Source organism: Suillus bovinus (assembly GCF_016758785.1).
Source record: "Suillus bovinus strain UH-Sbo-P2 chromosome Unknown EDB93scaffold_50, whole genome shotgun sequence".
Lineage (NCBI taxonomy): Eukaryota > Fungi > Basidiomycota > Agaricomycetes > Boletales > Suillaceae > Suillus > Suillus bovinus.
Genome location: NW_024542106.1, coordinates 166,105 through 179,704, shown reverse-complemented (window position 1 = coordinate 179,704; position 13,600 = coordinate 166,105). Strand labels below are relative to the sequence as shown.

At 46.6% G+C, this 13,600-nt stretch overlaps 5 protein-coding genes across 5 annotated transcripts; all 5 read left to right on the top strand.

Annotated features, from left to right (window-relative positions):
* Positions 1–921: 921 nt before the first annotated feature.
* On the top strand, positions 922–2,856 carry EDB93DRAFT_1252809 (uncharacterized protein; the record flags this gene model as incomplete). The annotated part of the gene is made up of 4 exons (XM_041453345.1): positions 922–1,158; positions 1,217–1,617; positions 1,671–1,924; positions 1,961–2,856. The coding sequence occupies 4 exons, from the start codon at positions 922–924 to the stop codon at positions 2,854–2,856; spliced, it is 1,788 nt and encodes a 595-aa protein (XP_041305262.1).
* An 828-nt stretch (positions 2,857–3,684) lies between these two features.
* EDB93DRAFT_1105921 (uncharacterized protein) lies at positions 3,685–5,251 on the top strand (the record flags this gene model as incomplete). Its single annotated transcript, XM_041447558.1, has 8 exons — positions 3,685–3,829; positions 3,858–3,993; positions 4,042–4,233; positions 4,457–4,530; positions 4,572–4,662; positions 4,683–4,824; positions 4,874–4,987; positions 5,123–5,251. The coding sequence occupies 8 exons, from the start codon at positions 3,685–3,687 to the stop codon at positions 5,249–5,251; spliced, it is 1,023 nt and encodes a 340-aa protein (XP_041305261.1).
* Positions 5,252–5,608: 357 nt separating this feature from the next.
* Positions 5,609–8,166, top strand: EDB93DRAFT_1241866 (uncharacterized protein; the record flags this gene model as incomplete). The annotated part of the gene is made up of 9 exons (XM_041451940.1): positions 5,609–5,650; positions 5,743–5,780; positions 5,841–5,954; positions 6,027–6,124; positions 6,206–6,234; positions 6,282–6,330; positions 6,386–6,650; positions 7,630–7,690; positions 7,789–8,166. The coding sequence occupies 9 exons, from the start codon at positions 5,609–5,611 to the stop codon at positions 8,164–8,166; spliced, it is 1,074 nt and encodes a 357-aa protein (XP_041305260.1).
* Positions 8,167–10,619: 2,453 nt separating this feature from the next.
* EDB93DRAFT_1089858 (uncharacterized protein) lies at positions 10,620–11,876 on the top strand (the record flags this gene model as incomplete). Its single annotated transcript, XM_041446239.1, has 7 exons — positions 10,620–10,732; positions 10,778–10,875; positions 10,921–10,982; positions 11,033–11,084; positions 11,125–11,258; positions 11,311–11,765; positions 11,813–11,876. Coding segments are annotated over 7 exons (978 nt in total), but the record flags the coding sequence as incomplete, so codon positions are not given.
* Positions 11,877–12,749: 873 nt separating this feature from the next.
* On the top strand, positions 12,750–13,313 carry EDB93DRAFT_1252805 (uncharacterized protein; the record flags this gene model as incomplete). The annotated part of the gene is made up of 1 exon (XM_041453344.1): positions 12,750–13,313. The coding sequence occupies one exon, from the start codon at positions 12,750–12,752 to the stop codon at positions 13,311–13,313; it is 564 nt and encodes a 187-aa protein (XP_041305258.1).
* Between the last annotated feature and the right edge of the window lie 287 nt (positions 13,314–13,600).

Genomic DNA, 13,600 nt, shown 5'->3' with positions numbered 1-13,600 from the left:
CAACCTAGCCAACAACTCACCATCTCAGGTTTAGGCTCGCTCGCTCGGTTGGGTCCAGCCGCTGAATATCAGCCGCGGATGGAGCTTGTCAGCCTTTGGGTAAGCGGCTCACCCATTCAGCATCCAGCCCGAGCTAACGCTCGGACACAGCCCAACCTTTCGTGATGCCATTTTTCCTTCGCCTTCGATCAGCCCTTCACCTTTGCAGCGAGTCGAAGTTGGAATGAGTGAGGTACCGATTCGGAGCCTGCCAGAGAATCAGCACCATACGTCCAACTGAGAGAGTGCCTCCGTACTCATCATTCCAAGTGTCATCAAATTATCATTAGAACTGCTACACTCATTTAGTTTATCATCTTGTTGGCATTTTTCATTGCTAGTCGTTCTTTGCTCCCACCCGCCCACTGCCTTTTCCTTTATTTGTCAGTTACAGAAGCATACATCTAATAATATTACCTTGTCTACACGGTGTCCGTCAAAATTCGCTGTCTGATTGTGCCCGCCCACCCGGCGGCTCACCCATTCAGCGTCCAGCACGAGCTAATGCTCAGACACAGCCCAACCTTTCGCAACACCATTTTTCCTTCGCCTTCGATCAGCCCTTCACCTTCGCAGCGAGTCGAAGTTGGACACCAAGTCTTGGTAGGACGAAAACTCATCCAACCAATATCATATTTCAAACGCAGGCAGGATCATTGCGCTAGCGCCACGAGGCCAGTCAAGCATGAATTAAGGCCTGTCTCATAATCTTCAACATAAATAAAAGCTCTATGTACATACTACCATTGCACTGAATGGGTCCATCTCTAGCAGTCGGACAAAAACACACGTGGTTCACAATCGTACACTCGAAGTGAATTTTTCATCTCATTGCCACACTAACTAATAGCTATTACCTGCAACATACATCTAATCTTACCAATGGCGCCACCCACCAAATATTCTACCGAGCAGATTGAGTTTATGGCGACATTCCACAATCAATTCCTTGAATGTAAGGCCAACAGAAATTACGAACCTTTCTGGAATCCCTTTTTTGAGGCATGGGGAGCAAGATTTCCAGAGCATGCTGTTGTCTTTAAAGACATTCCGCTCAATGTGGACTTAACCAAGGAACAGTCTACTGTGCTGGCAGAAGCCTGGGCATTGTGTCAACGGGTACGTATATGCTGTCCAAATATTAATTTCAATAATGTGTTCCTCATCATGTTAACAGCGCCTCATGGAGAAATTCCATAATGATTTGGGCACATCAAAAGCGGGTCGGCGGGCGAATGGGCAGCACACTGCCACAGTCAATAAAATGATGAAAAATATCATGAAGGGCTCGACAGACAAACCTGATCGTGTCTTGCAACCATGGGAAATGTACTCAAAAACTCACTATACGAAAGTCAAAGATGCGGTAAAGACTGAGCAGGAAGAGCTAAAAAAAGTGCCCTTTGCTGGGCCGGCTAAGAAGACTACCCTGGGTATTGTTAAGCGGCATGTCAAAGCCGCTTTTGACAATGAATCCGAGGAAGTGAAGGCAGAGGTCCTTGCTGCTATCAAGGCAATGAAGGAGGCGAAAAGTGCGGAAATAGAGGAAGCAAAGAAGCAGGATCACAATAAGGATGTGTAAGTTACATTCCTTGCTTTCTATGAACAATGTTTTCTTACAGCATGTGCAGCTACATATTCAAAATCGCTGCGATTTTGACCCAGTTCTTCGAGGAGTTGCATGAAATGACTGATTGGGTATTCACGGTACTCATGGGTGGGCCACATCCTGCTGCAGGTGGGACACTTGATGTCAGTAGTTTCCATGTTGGTACAACAAAACTGGGCAACCGGTTCAGTCAGGCCTATCCCCAATTCTCACAGAACATTATGGTGCCTTACACGCAGTTTGTAGAACATGTTTTTCATCAGTCACCCTTACTCAGTACAAGATATCAGACTAATGCCTCTTTCTAAACAGCTGACGCAGCTGCACTGTCGAAGGGACAAAGCTTGCTGCATCTGGTCAATACACCATCCACTCCGGTCATTGCTTCTGAATCTTCATCTACTCTCCAATTACCCTCTGATATATCACCACATACCACTCTCAATACCACAACTGCCATGTCTGATGCGTTGTTTGACTCACAGTTTTCTTCTCTCATGGACACCATCGACATTCCATTCTTCTCCCAGCCTTACGCATCTCCGCCACAAATGGACATGGACAACACATCGCAGCCATCACTTCCCATTCTTCCAATGCCTCCGCAACCTCCTCAAGACTCGGAGATGATGCACAGTTTGAATCTGTTTCTGCAGGACCCATCCATTCTCGAACACGACCCACCTATTCTCAAACAATACCTTGCCCCACAACACTCACTACTGATTATTGCGTCACCACCACAAATTCATCAAACACAAAACACATGGACCCCCACAGACGAACCTGCTACTACCCCAAATGAAGCTGGACTGCAGCCTTATCACACTACAAATTCCACCTTCACCTTCCCTATCTCCACTCCACCACCCTCCCAGGCGCCTTCATTGACAACCCGCACTCTATCAACGCCACCTGTCAGTGCACCCCCCACCCAAACTCTGACAACTCTGTCTGATGCCGCCCCAAGAGGACCCCCTTCTGATACAGGCAAGAAGCGCGCATGTGAATCTGAAGGAGAGCAGTTGAATAAAGGTAATGCTCACAGGGCTGGTTCCAGCGCCTCCACCATGGTTGATGAGAGAGTGACGGAATCAATGGATCAGCAGGATGGCCGAGGCAAACGTCAATGGTTCCAATCCAGGCGTGCTGCAGAAGCCAACAATATTGGTGGCTCATCTGCGACTCGGAAGACTGGATGCAAATGAGTGCGTATGCGTGTCTCCGACCATTGTGTCATTTATACCATTGTTGCATATACATAGTTGCTTGCATGTGTCGTGTGTTTGTTAATGCAATAATATTTGTTAGTTCTTGACATATTGGAACTTGTGGAATTGGGTGACACAGATAGGTATTTGGCTTTCAAACAATTTTCAAACCTGTTTCTAGGCAGCTATGCATTTGCGGGACTTGGAGAAATTTCAGTTTGAATTGTGTGGAATTCGGCTAATGCAGAGTAGTGATACATCAGTCCTACAGGTACAGGCAGCCCATGCCATGTCCTGGGCTGTTGCATGTCACATGACCCAGAAAATATGGCACTTTTTCCTCGAGTGGTGACATAACTCGAGGAAAAAGTGCCACATCCTGGGTCATGTGATAGTTGACCAAATTTTTGTGTCATGTGTTTGATCACTCACCAGCTGAGGAGTAGGACATGTAGGACACATCACGCCGTCCAAGCAGCATTGACAATATGAACGCCACGGGTGCAATCCGTTAATATATGGTCGCTCTACATCGTTATTTAGTCTCGAATATAATTTTACTGAGAAATGACACTCACTAACACACCATCAGCACCAGAAGGAGTAGGAAACCTGGTGATCCTGGAGGGTCACAACGCACACAGAACATGGTGTAGCCTCGCATTCAAGCGGGAATCTCCAGCAGGGGACTTGTCACTTGGACCTTGGTGCTATTTTTGATAATCAACCTACCGATCAGACTCATCCATCGGATGTGCATCTCATGATCCAGGCCCAGTCATCACATGGAAGTAATGTTACCTATAGATAGACTGAAGAACCACGATGCCATCAAACGAAGGCCAGGTACCAGGTCCAGAGAACCGTGGATTGAGTACCAGACCAGGATCCTCCACTGATACATTAGCTCTTATAGATTATAGACAGCTGTGGGTCTTAGGTATACATGTATCAGTATTGCCCTCTAATTGTAAGTACTTGATGTATTATTCTTACAGTGTGGCCTGACAAGAACTCCCTCAGCAATCACGACAATTTTATTTGTTTGTATGACAATGTGCCTCGAATCATCACTGACATTTTGAAGAATGGAGCCCAGTTGGCAATCATTTCTTGCAACAGGAGTAAAGCCCTGTAAGTGATACCAGAACATCTAAGGACCTTTTTTTGACGATCGCTCAGGTGTGACAGAGCATTGTGGTACTTCAAAGCCATTGATCCAAAGACCTGTGAAAAAAAGTCAATCATTCATATGGTAAAATATGACGAGGTTGTCAACGGTAATTATAAAGAGTCGACATATTCTTCATCGCCTGACTTTGGTTTCCAAGAGGAACGCACGGCTCACTTTGAGAGGATACAGGGATGGTCGGGGTATGACTATTCCAAAATGGTGCACTTATCGGGTTTCGCTAGAACCTGGATTGACTTGATTCACCAGATCCTATTTGACGACTCAGCTTGGCACAACATCGTAAGGCTCAAGTTAGGTCAGTGTTCCGCCATACACATGCCCTCAGCACTGATTTTGCTCGCAGGAGTGACTTTTCAAGTGACTCACAATTAACACGGCCTGACTTGGGATACCTACAACAAGGGCATTGAACTATGAAGGCAATGCAAGAGGATCAGAAGTCCTTATCTTGGCCAAAATCCATCCAGATATCCTAGGTGAGTATTCCTCGGCTATTCATGCATGGACAAGGGCACAGTCAACCTCCTCATGCAAGGAAAGAGTCGGGTTGACCTCAAGGAATCTGCGAGGTGGGGTTATGCAACATATATAACTGATAACCCAACAATGTGAGCGCCTATCTCACAAGTTGTTTCCTTGTGCTCATCTCTCGTGCAAGAGCCAAATATTTCAGCGACTGGATTAAGGCTGACACATTTAGTGCTGATACAAACACTTGCATTTGTGAGATGTGGATCAGAGACAAAGACATATTTGACAGTCTCGGAAAGGTAGGTGGTATGGGTTGCACTGTCGTCAGCTCAGCTCAGCGTGCTGTAGATCTGGGTCCCAGAGCTCAGGTTCATCATGATGAACAACAAGAACTGGATCCACCAACATACAGCATGGAGTCAAGAAGACCGCGACCAACTCGTTTTGAGATGGGGGGTCGATGTGCCTTATATTCTCTTCTTGAGACATCATTGGATGAAGGGCATGCCAATTCCCCAGGGCAAGTGATGGAACAAGATGGCCATCTACCGCCAGACGCAAGATGCTTTGCTGCTCACTATACCACTTACCCTCAAGCAACTGGAGGAGAGAATTCAATGCAACTTTGTGACGTACAAGAGCCAGATCAAGGCATGGAATATTACTGTTCCGCCGGATACTTGGGCCAATTTCCAAAATGCGAAAGAGGATTGGATTAAGCCATAGCTATGGAAGTCATTTTTTGGAAAGCTATCCCCATTTCCATGCCGCGGATGAATGAAGCAGTCTCCGTTTTGACCGGCTTGCTCATGTAGCTATTGGTGGTGTCAGCGCTTAGTCGAACTTTGTTCCCCACAAAAAGGAAAATTGGACTGTTGGAAGCTGTCCATTCTGCATGTCAGACATCTGATTGTACGGCCATTGTGTTATGATCACCGATCTTTTATCATTCCTATCTGGGGGCTTGAGTTGCGCTATGGAAAACTGCATGGGTGTTCAGACATGTGGTCATTGCTATATTCAAACAGGTACACAGTGCTATAACTGCCATGCCTCAAGCCCTTGTTCTTGACAACCCCTACTATGTCCCCTTACCCAAAGTTGGCTGCACTTGATACAGAGTGCGTCATTTTCATCTTTGTCTTCGTCAAATGACAACGAAAATTTATAGCTGGACGATATTCTGGGGTTGGCTGGATATTTAAAAAATTGGCAAGGGACCCAATGCACACAAACCCGCCGAGGATAATATTGAGTGAGAGGATAACTCAGAATGGGTGCTCAGGGATTGAACGTAAGTTCTTCAGGATATGAGACTCAAATCTTCCTCACATTTTTCCAGGAATCACAATGAGCGCTGGGGCATGTATGGAGACGTTCCCAAAATCATTTACAATATTCTCAAGCACAACACAAAGCTGGCAATCATGTCCAGGAATAAGAGTAAAGCTGCATGAGTCTTGAACATCATTAAATTACCTACATTCACTCATGATAACAGCTGCAACCGAGCTCTGTGGTGGTGGAATGTCATGGACCCAAAAGACAACAAAAAGAAATCTATCATTCATATGGTCAAGTTCAATGAGGTGTACGATGGTAAGTTCATCCATGCATGAGTGCTGGATACCTGACCCTTCGCGAGCAGAAGATAAAACTGTACACATGAAAAAATACAAGGATGGACTCCTTATAAATACACAGATATGGTAAGTGGTTTACCCTCCCTTTGTCCACATCGTGATTCTGGATGTAGATTCTGTTCAATGAAGAGGCTACCAATAACCTAGTTCGAGTGGAGCAAGGTGAGCTTTAAGCGAGCATATTACCCAAATTACTCACTGGTTATTTCCCAACCAGGCATTGTTTTCCAGGTGTCTCGTGATCAAAAGGGCTTGACATGGGGAAATTACCAGCAAGGCCTCGACCAATGGCGTTGTCTTCACACTATAAGAAGTCCTTACATAGGACAAAACCTCAAGAGCTATTCCGATCCAATGTTTATTGGATTCACTGGCATGGACGAAGGTATGGTCAACCTGTTAATGCAGGGAAAAAACCGCGTGGACTTGAAGGAGGCTGCTCATTGGGGATATGCAATGTATATCACCGATGATGCCCGAATGTAAGCAAACTCTGCCTTTTTCTTCGCTGTCTCTTACTGGTACCTCAGAGCTAGTGATGTGCACGGCTCGGCTTGAGGCCCTAGGCCGGCCCAAGCCGGGCCCAAATAAGCCGGGCCCAGCCTAGGCCTAAGTCACGGCCTGAGAAAGGCTTGGGCCTGGGCTTGAATTTTGAAAAGCCTGAGCCGGTGGCCTAAGCCATGGCTTAGGCATGTTCAGTGGCACTGCCATAGAAGCCTCACCGGAGGTACATTTTCTGACTCTATTTTTGTCTTTTCGACCTTCTGACTTCCATCACTCTTATCAGCTTTGACGGTCCATATGTCGCAGTGAGTTGCCATGTCTTATTTGTGCTTCGGTTGGTCGACGTTACTCACATTGCAGTCGAAAAGCCTACTCTGTCCAACATATCCAGCAATTTACCCTCCTTTGACGCCTTTTCTCTTGTGTGTTGCTACGCAAAAGCCATGGTGAGCTGCCAGTGCTATGTCTTGTGCTTTGTGAGCTTGACATAACTCACTCTGCTGTCGGCAAACTAGATCTCAACTGCACAAGCCAATATTTTTGGTAATTTTGAAGCCTTATGTGCTTCACCTTCGCAAGTGTGATTGTCCACCCAATATCTTTCAATTGATTTATGTTGGTACGTGTCCCTCTAATATCTTAACTACCTGCTACCTACCTATGATGAGCACAGAAACCGAGCACCGTGTTGCGCGTCCTGTACGCAAAACCAAACCTACTGGTGGCCCTTCTTCAACATGTGGAGAAGGCAGCACTGCCATTTACTAGATATATTGTAATTATGCTGCCTAATGCCACAGTGGTCTTGAGCTGTCTGTTGGCTGTGAAAAGCCGCGGCCTGGTTGGGCTTAAGCCCCGGCTTTGGGCTGGCTTGGGCTCACGGCCTAGGCTCTGAATTTTTGTGAGCCTAAGCCCTTCGAAGCCGAACCTAAGCCGGGCCAGAATATCACTACTCAGAGTGAGGTACTTCGCCAACTGGATCAAGTCTAACGCTTTCGGTGCAACTGCCAGAACCCATGTATGCGAGCTCTGGGCTAGAGATAGAAAGAAATTCCTAGCTACAAACAAGGTTCAAAAATGGTGTCACTTGACAGCTCTGCTGATATGCCACACCAGATCTGGGCGCCAGAAGATAGCTCAATAATGACCAACATCCAGGGGGACAACAAGTTCAAGATTGCATGGGATCAAGAGAACCGCGACGCAAAAGTAGCAGAATGGGGTGTCAAGATGCCCTACATCTTGTTCTCGCATCATTTTCACATGGGTGGCATGCCTATCGCCCCGACTAGGTGGAATGAGATGGTTGTCTATACCCCCGTGCAAGATGCCTTGATGCTCACTATTCCTCTCACTGACCAGCAAGTCGATGAGAAGATTGCGCTTGGAGGGCAGTTCGTCAAATTTGAGGAGCAGATTTCGAATTGGAACATCAAGGTGCCAGACGTAACCTGGGCTGACTTTAAGAAGTATGGGGAGAATTTCTGTCATTGATTTCATTTAGTGGTGCATAGTCACATAGTTGTAAACTTGTAATTACATCTTGGAGATTGAACCTAAGGTTTCTGCATGCCAGCAGTCATGTTATTTACGGACACAGCTCGTATATCTGCTAGCAGGTTGTAGTGACAGACCTTGCATATAATCTGAATAACTTGCAAAACACGCAGGTAGCATAAAAGGAAGTCCACAGAACTGGCAAATAAGTATTCTGCGTCGAGAGCAGGGTGGTTCCCAGACACCGCACCAATTAATGTGAGTGACATGTACATGTATTCCATTTGCATCCATTTCTCGGTTTGGACTTCTGTCAGATAAGTTCTGTTGATGTTCCCTACTTAGTACTGATGAGCCCTTTTACATATTGCCTCGTTGCATGTACTTACCGTGTCAGCCTGAATTTCCCAGACTAGTGGGGGATGAGCGTTAGCACAAACTGGCAATGTTAAGTGACACGATGTATTTGTATTCCATTTGCATTCATTTCTCTTCAGATTTCTGATGATGTTGTCTCGACGTCCTCTAGTATCGCCTCGTTGCATGTACCATGGCCCTGGTATTGAGCCTGAACTTCCTAGTGGGGGATGTAAGTAAAGACTGGTTATATCTCGGTAGGATCATGACATCTCACCAGTGTAAAATTACCCATCTCCGTGTGACCAGGTTTTGAAATTCCATACATTGTTACGACTTGGATGGTATCTGTTGGCGACGCTCAAACAGAGCTTGTGTCGTCAACGGTCTGTGGACGTCCTTGGGCTAGCCCAAGGTTAGGGGTCGTACTTGGCGTGTCTTCGGCAAGTACGATTTGACGCCTATGTCCAAATCGGGTAGCTTATGTCACGCAGTTGCGAGACGATAAGCTATATCGGCCTAGGCTTACGACACCCGAAGGTTAATTGTAAGGATCGTCGTTAATTAGAAGGACAGAAGTCCGACTAGTTAACAGGGGCTTTGCTCGTCGACGAAGTCGATGAGTAAAGGTCGAGACTATAGGCTTATCCGCTGAGGCGCAGATAAGAAGATAGAATATAGACTGCTGGCGAGGCAGAAGGATCACTCTGGTGAGAGTAGGAGGTCAAGAACCAAGTAGATTCAAGTTAAGGAATATAGTACATGGTAGCGAGTTTATATAGAGGACAGGAAACGTATTAGTGGATGATAACTCGTACTACCGGGAGAGGCAATCGGTAGAGGGTAAGACCATAACAGGAAGGCACGTTCGGTCTAGGTAGAACGTGCTAGATAAGAGAGTGAGTCAAAAGATCGAAATAAGAAGTGAAACGCGCAGGGGCACGATCGTGCAACTGCGGATCTAAGTATACGTCACATGTGCAACTGCGCACTGAGTCAGAGATCGTAAAAGGGAACAGGGCAAAGGGGATGCGTCGTGCATCGTGTCATAGGTTACCGTCCAGACGGTAAGGGCAAGGGACTGTCCGCAGGATCAGTCAGGTGGTGAAACGGAGCATGGGTATGCTTCGTCAGCGAAAGGATCCGGCCAAATGTACTGGCTTTGCTGAAGCGACAGGTAGAGGGCGAAAGGGAATGCGAGGATGACGAGGATGACAAGGGTAAGGTCGGGGTAAGGGTATGATGCGAGGGCTGATACGAGGATGATTAGGAGAAAAATAGTAGGGGCCCAAGCGTCTAGATGTTCTTGTAACATACATACGATGTATGTTTATCGACATTGATAACACAGATTGTTAAAATTGTATGCAATCGCACGTGTTTTGGGGGGGGGGGGACTTGGCACAATATCTGTATCATGCTTCCAACTTCCATAGAGGAAGAATTTTCTCAGCGAGAAACCTGTCTAGAGATGGCCATAGTGCCTCAGGAGTAGAGACAGGTCCGAGTCAGTGAGGCGATGATGTCGAATCAAAATAGTTGGCCATCCTGTACAGTAATATTACTCTACACCGCCTACTAATATTAATATTAATCTCAATCCAACTTTCCCAGAATTTAAATTAATATTTGGGAACTTGCTGCATGCGTGCCACTACAATTGGACAAGCTCCGAGTAAGTCCTTCCCCACCATTGGGCATTTCAGCGTATGACTCAGTAGCACGCAGAGTAATATCCAGCCTCCGCCTCAATGTTTAAATGTTTAAACACCAAGGTGGATGCAACCAGATCCAATCCAGGTTTAGACCTTCTCTGTGACCTCTTCCTTGCAACTGCTTAGCTCCCGTCGTGTTTAACCAAGATGGTGGTCAAACTGTGTGCATTTGAACTAGAGTAAGCTGCAGGCTTTCTCTGAAGAATGTTACTTCCTTAGCGCCCTAGTTACGTCTTTTGGAACCAGAAGCTCAACGCAAAATTTGGCAAAGGCTCACCAGACAAACTTTGACTCAGGTTTGGCATGAACCACATCGTCGAAGATTCAAGGTTTGTCGTAGCTGGAGTAGTGAGATGCTCCTAATTCAGCATATTATGCAGCAATTCAGACAACCACATCGATCTGTTCTCGGACATCACTCGCATCTTTCATGACATGAATAAGAACAACTTACAGATAGCAATCGTTTCGAACAACGGAAACAAGGCCCTGTAAGCTAGCTCCAGAATGAGTGCCTCTCAGCTAATGTTGTCCAGGTGTGATCGCGCACTTTATCTGTTTAACGCGCCAGACATAAATGCTGCAATGCAGCCCATCAACCCCAGATTTATTAAATACAACGAGAACAGCAGCGGTATGTAACGAAGTCAAAGGAGAACTTCTTCTGATATTGATGCAGAATTGAAGTCGGACATGTTCAAACATATCAAGGAATGGAGCGGGTTCGACTACTCCGAGATGGTGGCTCTTCACCTGCGCACACAACTAACTGCACGCTAATTATTCTTCAGGTCTTCTTTGACTTGGATTCCAATGAAAGTCGAAAGGTTAATGCAGATCACGGTAATGTTGAGCTTCATTCAAGGCTCTATCACGTCCTAAGAGTGTCCGCTAGGTGTGCAGCTCAAAGTGGTCGACAAGCAAACTGGCATTACATGGAAGGAGTATCAAGATGCATTGCAAAGCACCAACGGCTCTCATGGACACAATCACAAACAATCTGTGGGAAAGCTTGCAGTTTGTATGAAAGTCTCGTTTTAACTTTTTACAGTGCACTTCTAATGTGTAGCCAGATACTGGCATGCCTTCACTCGGTGCTCGCCTAGGCGCAGGAAAATTTGCAGAAGCTTACCGAGCCAAGCATGACCCCGAGTCTGTTATTAAGAAGCTCAGGTATTGGAGATCATGTTTTCAAACGCGCTTTGTGGAGATCTACAAAGTGATCGAGTCTGGCCGTCCATTTGAACCCAAAAACAAACCCAACCAAGAGGACGAACAGTTCCTCTTTATGATTGCGATAGAGTTTCGGAACCTCAAACTTGTAGGCGAATTGAGGGCTCCAGAGTTGGACCGCTTTTGTGGGTGGTTCCAATCAAAGTACATTCACGGCACGCCGATTTGGGAGACCCCGGGGTACAAGCACTTCACTTTCACCGTTCCTTTCCAAGTCTATGTCAGATGTGCTTTCCATCTCGTGGTGGATAGATTGGAGTGGGCTGTAAAGGAGTATGGTGTCGAACATCGGTGAGCTGAGAACTTTATCTTGTGCCTTGACGCCCATCGCCTTCCAGGGATGCCCATTTGGGTAATGTTAAGTTTGTAGTTAACGAAAAGGCTCGTCTCTTGGACTGGTAAGTCTAGAGATTAGAGGTAGAGCGGGATAGAAATGATCTAACAGGTAAGAATAAGTCTCAGTTTCTGGAAAGAACTCTTATTGACGAAGCGTGTACCTAACAGGTAAGAATAACTACGCTGAGTCAGTTAGGTGTAACAATAACGATAAAGGTATAGACTCACGTCTCAGTTTCTGGAAAGAACTGAGATGCTCGTAACATTTGGGCGCTGGTATTAATACGGTAAGCGCTCTCGATTATTTTGAAGGTGAAAATTTACTTTGGACCATTTCGGTCCCGACGTCAACAGGTACTCCCTGTTCCTTCCGTTCCCGACCTCCCTCGACCAATGACTTGTGCTCGTACCTGCTCCTTGTCATTTCCTACTCGTCATCTCATGCCTGTCTAGTGATGTTCCAGCTCGGCTTCAAGCCCTGGGCCAGGCCAAGCCGGGCCTGATTCAGCCAGGCCCAGCCCAGGCCTAGGACACGGCCTGACCAGGGCTTTGGCCCAGGCTTCAATTTTGCGAAGCCTAAGCCGCCGGCCCAAGCCGTGGCTTAGCAAGCAATCTGTTTCGGTATGTAAGTTTCTGTTTATGTTAATGTTGTTTTCTGATGATCGGTATCAGCTTCTCAGTCAATCGATCATCAATCATACCATGAGGTATGTCAGAATGAGATCACAGTGAGTCGCCGTTGTCATGTTATTTATCTTTGAAAGCTCGCTGATATTTGCCCCGGTCTTGAAAAGAAAACATTCAGCAATCCATGCACCTCTACAGTCTTGCCTGGCGCTTCAACTTCGCTGCCTTTGCAAACTTAATCTGTTTTCGAATCACGTTCTTTTTTATATATGTGGTATGTGTATATGTGTTGTATCTACCTAGCAGCCCACAATGACCGGTACAGTCCACACAGATAACGAAGACGAACCTATCGTGCATCCTCGTCCCATACGCAAGATCAAACCCACTGCTGCCCTCCTCCAACACTTGGAGAAGGCCAGCCTTCCATCCCAAACTAAAGCTATCAATGAATTCCGTGCCGCGGAGGCAGCCAAGCGTGCTTCGGAGGTTTCTGCCCAACCCAAGCCTGTACCTCCCCCACCCACAGCTATTCCCTCGTCCAATGTGCCTCCCCCACCCTCAGTTATTCCCTCATCCAACAAGCGCTCGCATCCTGATGATACCTTCGTCGACATCGAAGACAACGAATCTGTCGACGAAGACCACGACTCGGTCCGTGAGGATGCTCGTACAAACCCTAAGCCTCATAGAAAGAAACAGAAGGCCCCAGAGAAGTCTCCCGAGTTGGTTGACGGAGATGGGGTTTTCATCTACATCGATGTCTCGATCGCGGACCCAGGATCGTCTCAGGAAGGCAAAACTGCCGATATCGACGCATTCTTTGGAGTGACGTTTGAGCAAACCGGGGCCAATGGCAAAGTGAAGAAACACTGAAAGTGTAGTGTTTGTCCGTAAGTCTACCTTTGTACTCTCATACTACTCGTTCACTCACTCGTTCATAGGAAAAAATGTGTCCTCGTCAATGAAATCACCACCCTTCGTCGCCATGCTGAGGCCCATTTTTCTGGCAAGTATCGCAAATGGGCTAGTGTTGCGGAAGTCCGGTTTGGTCCGGTTCAGCAACAAATTTTGCGAACGCTGAACCGGACCTCATGTCCGGTTCAATCGTTTTGCTGAACGCTGAACCGGACGCCATGAACGCATTCATGGCGTCCGGTTCA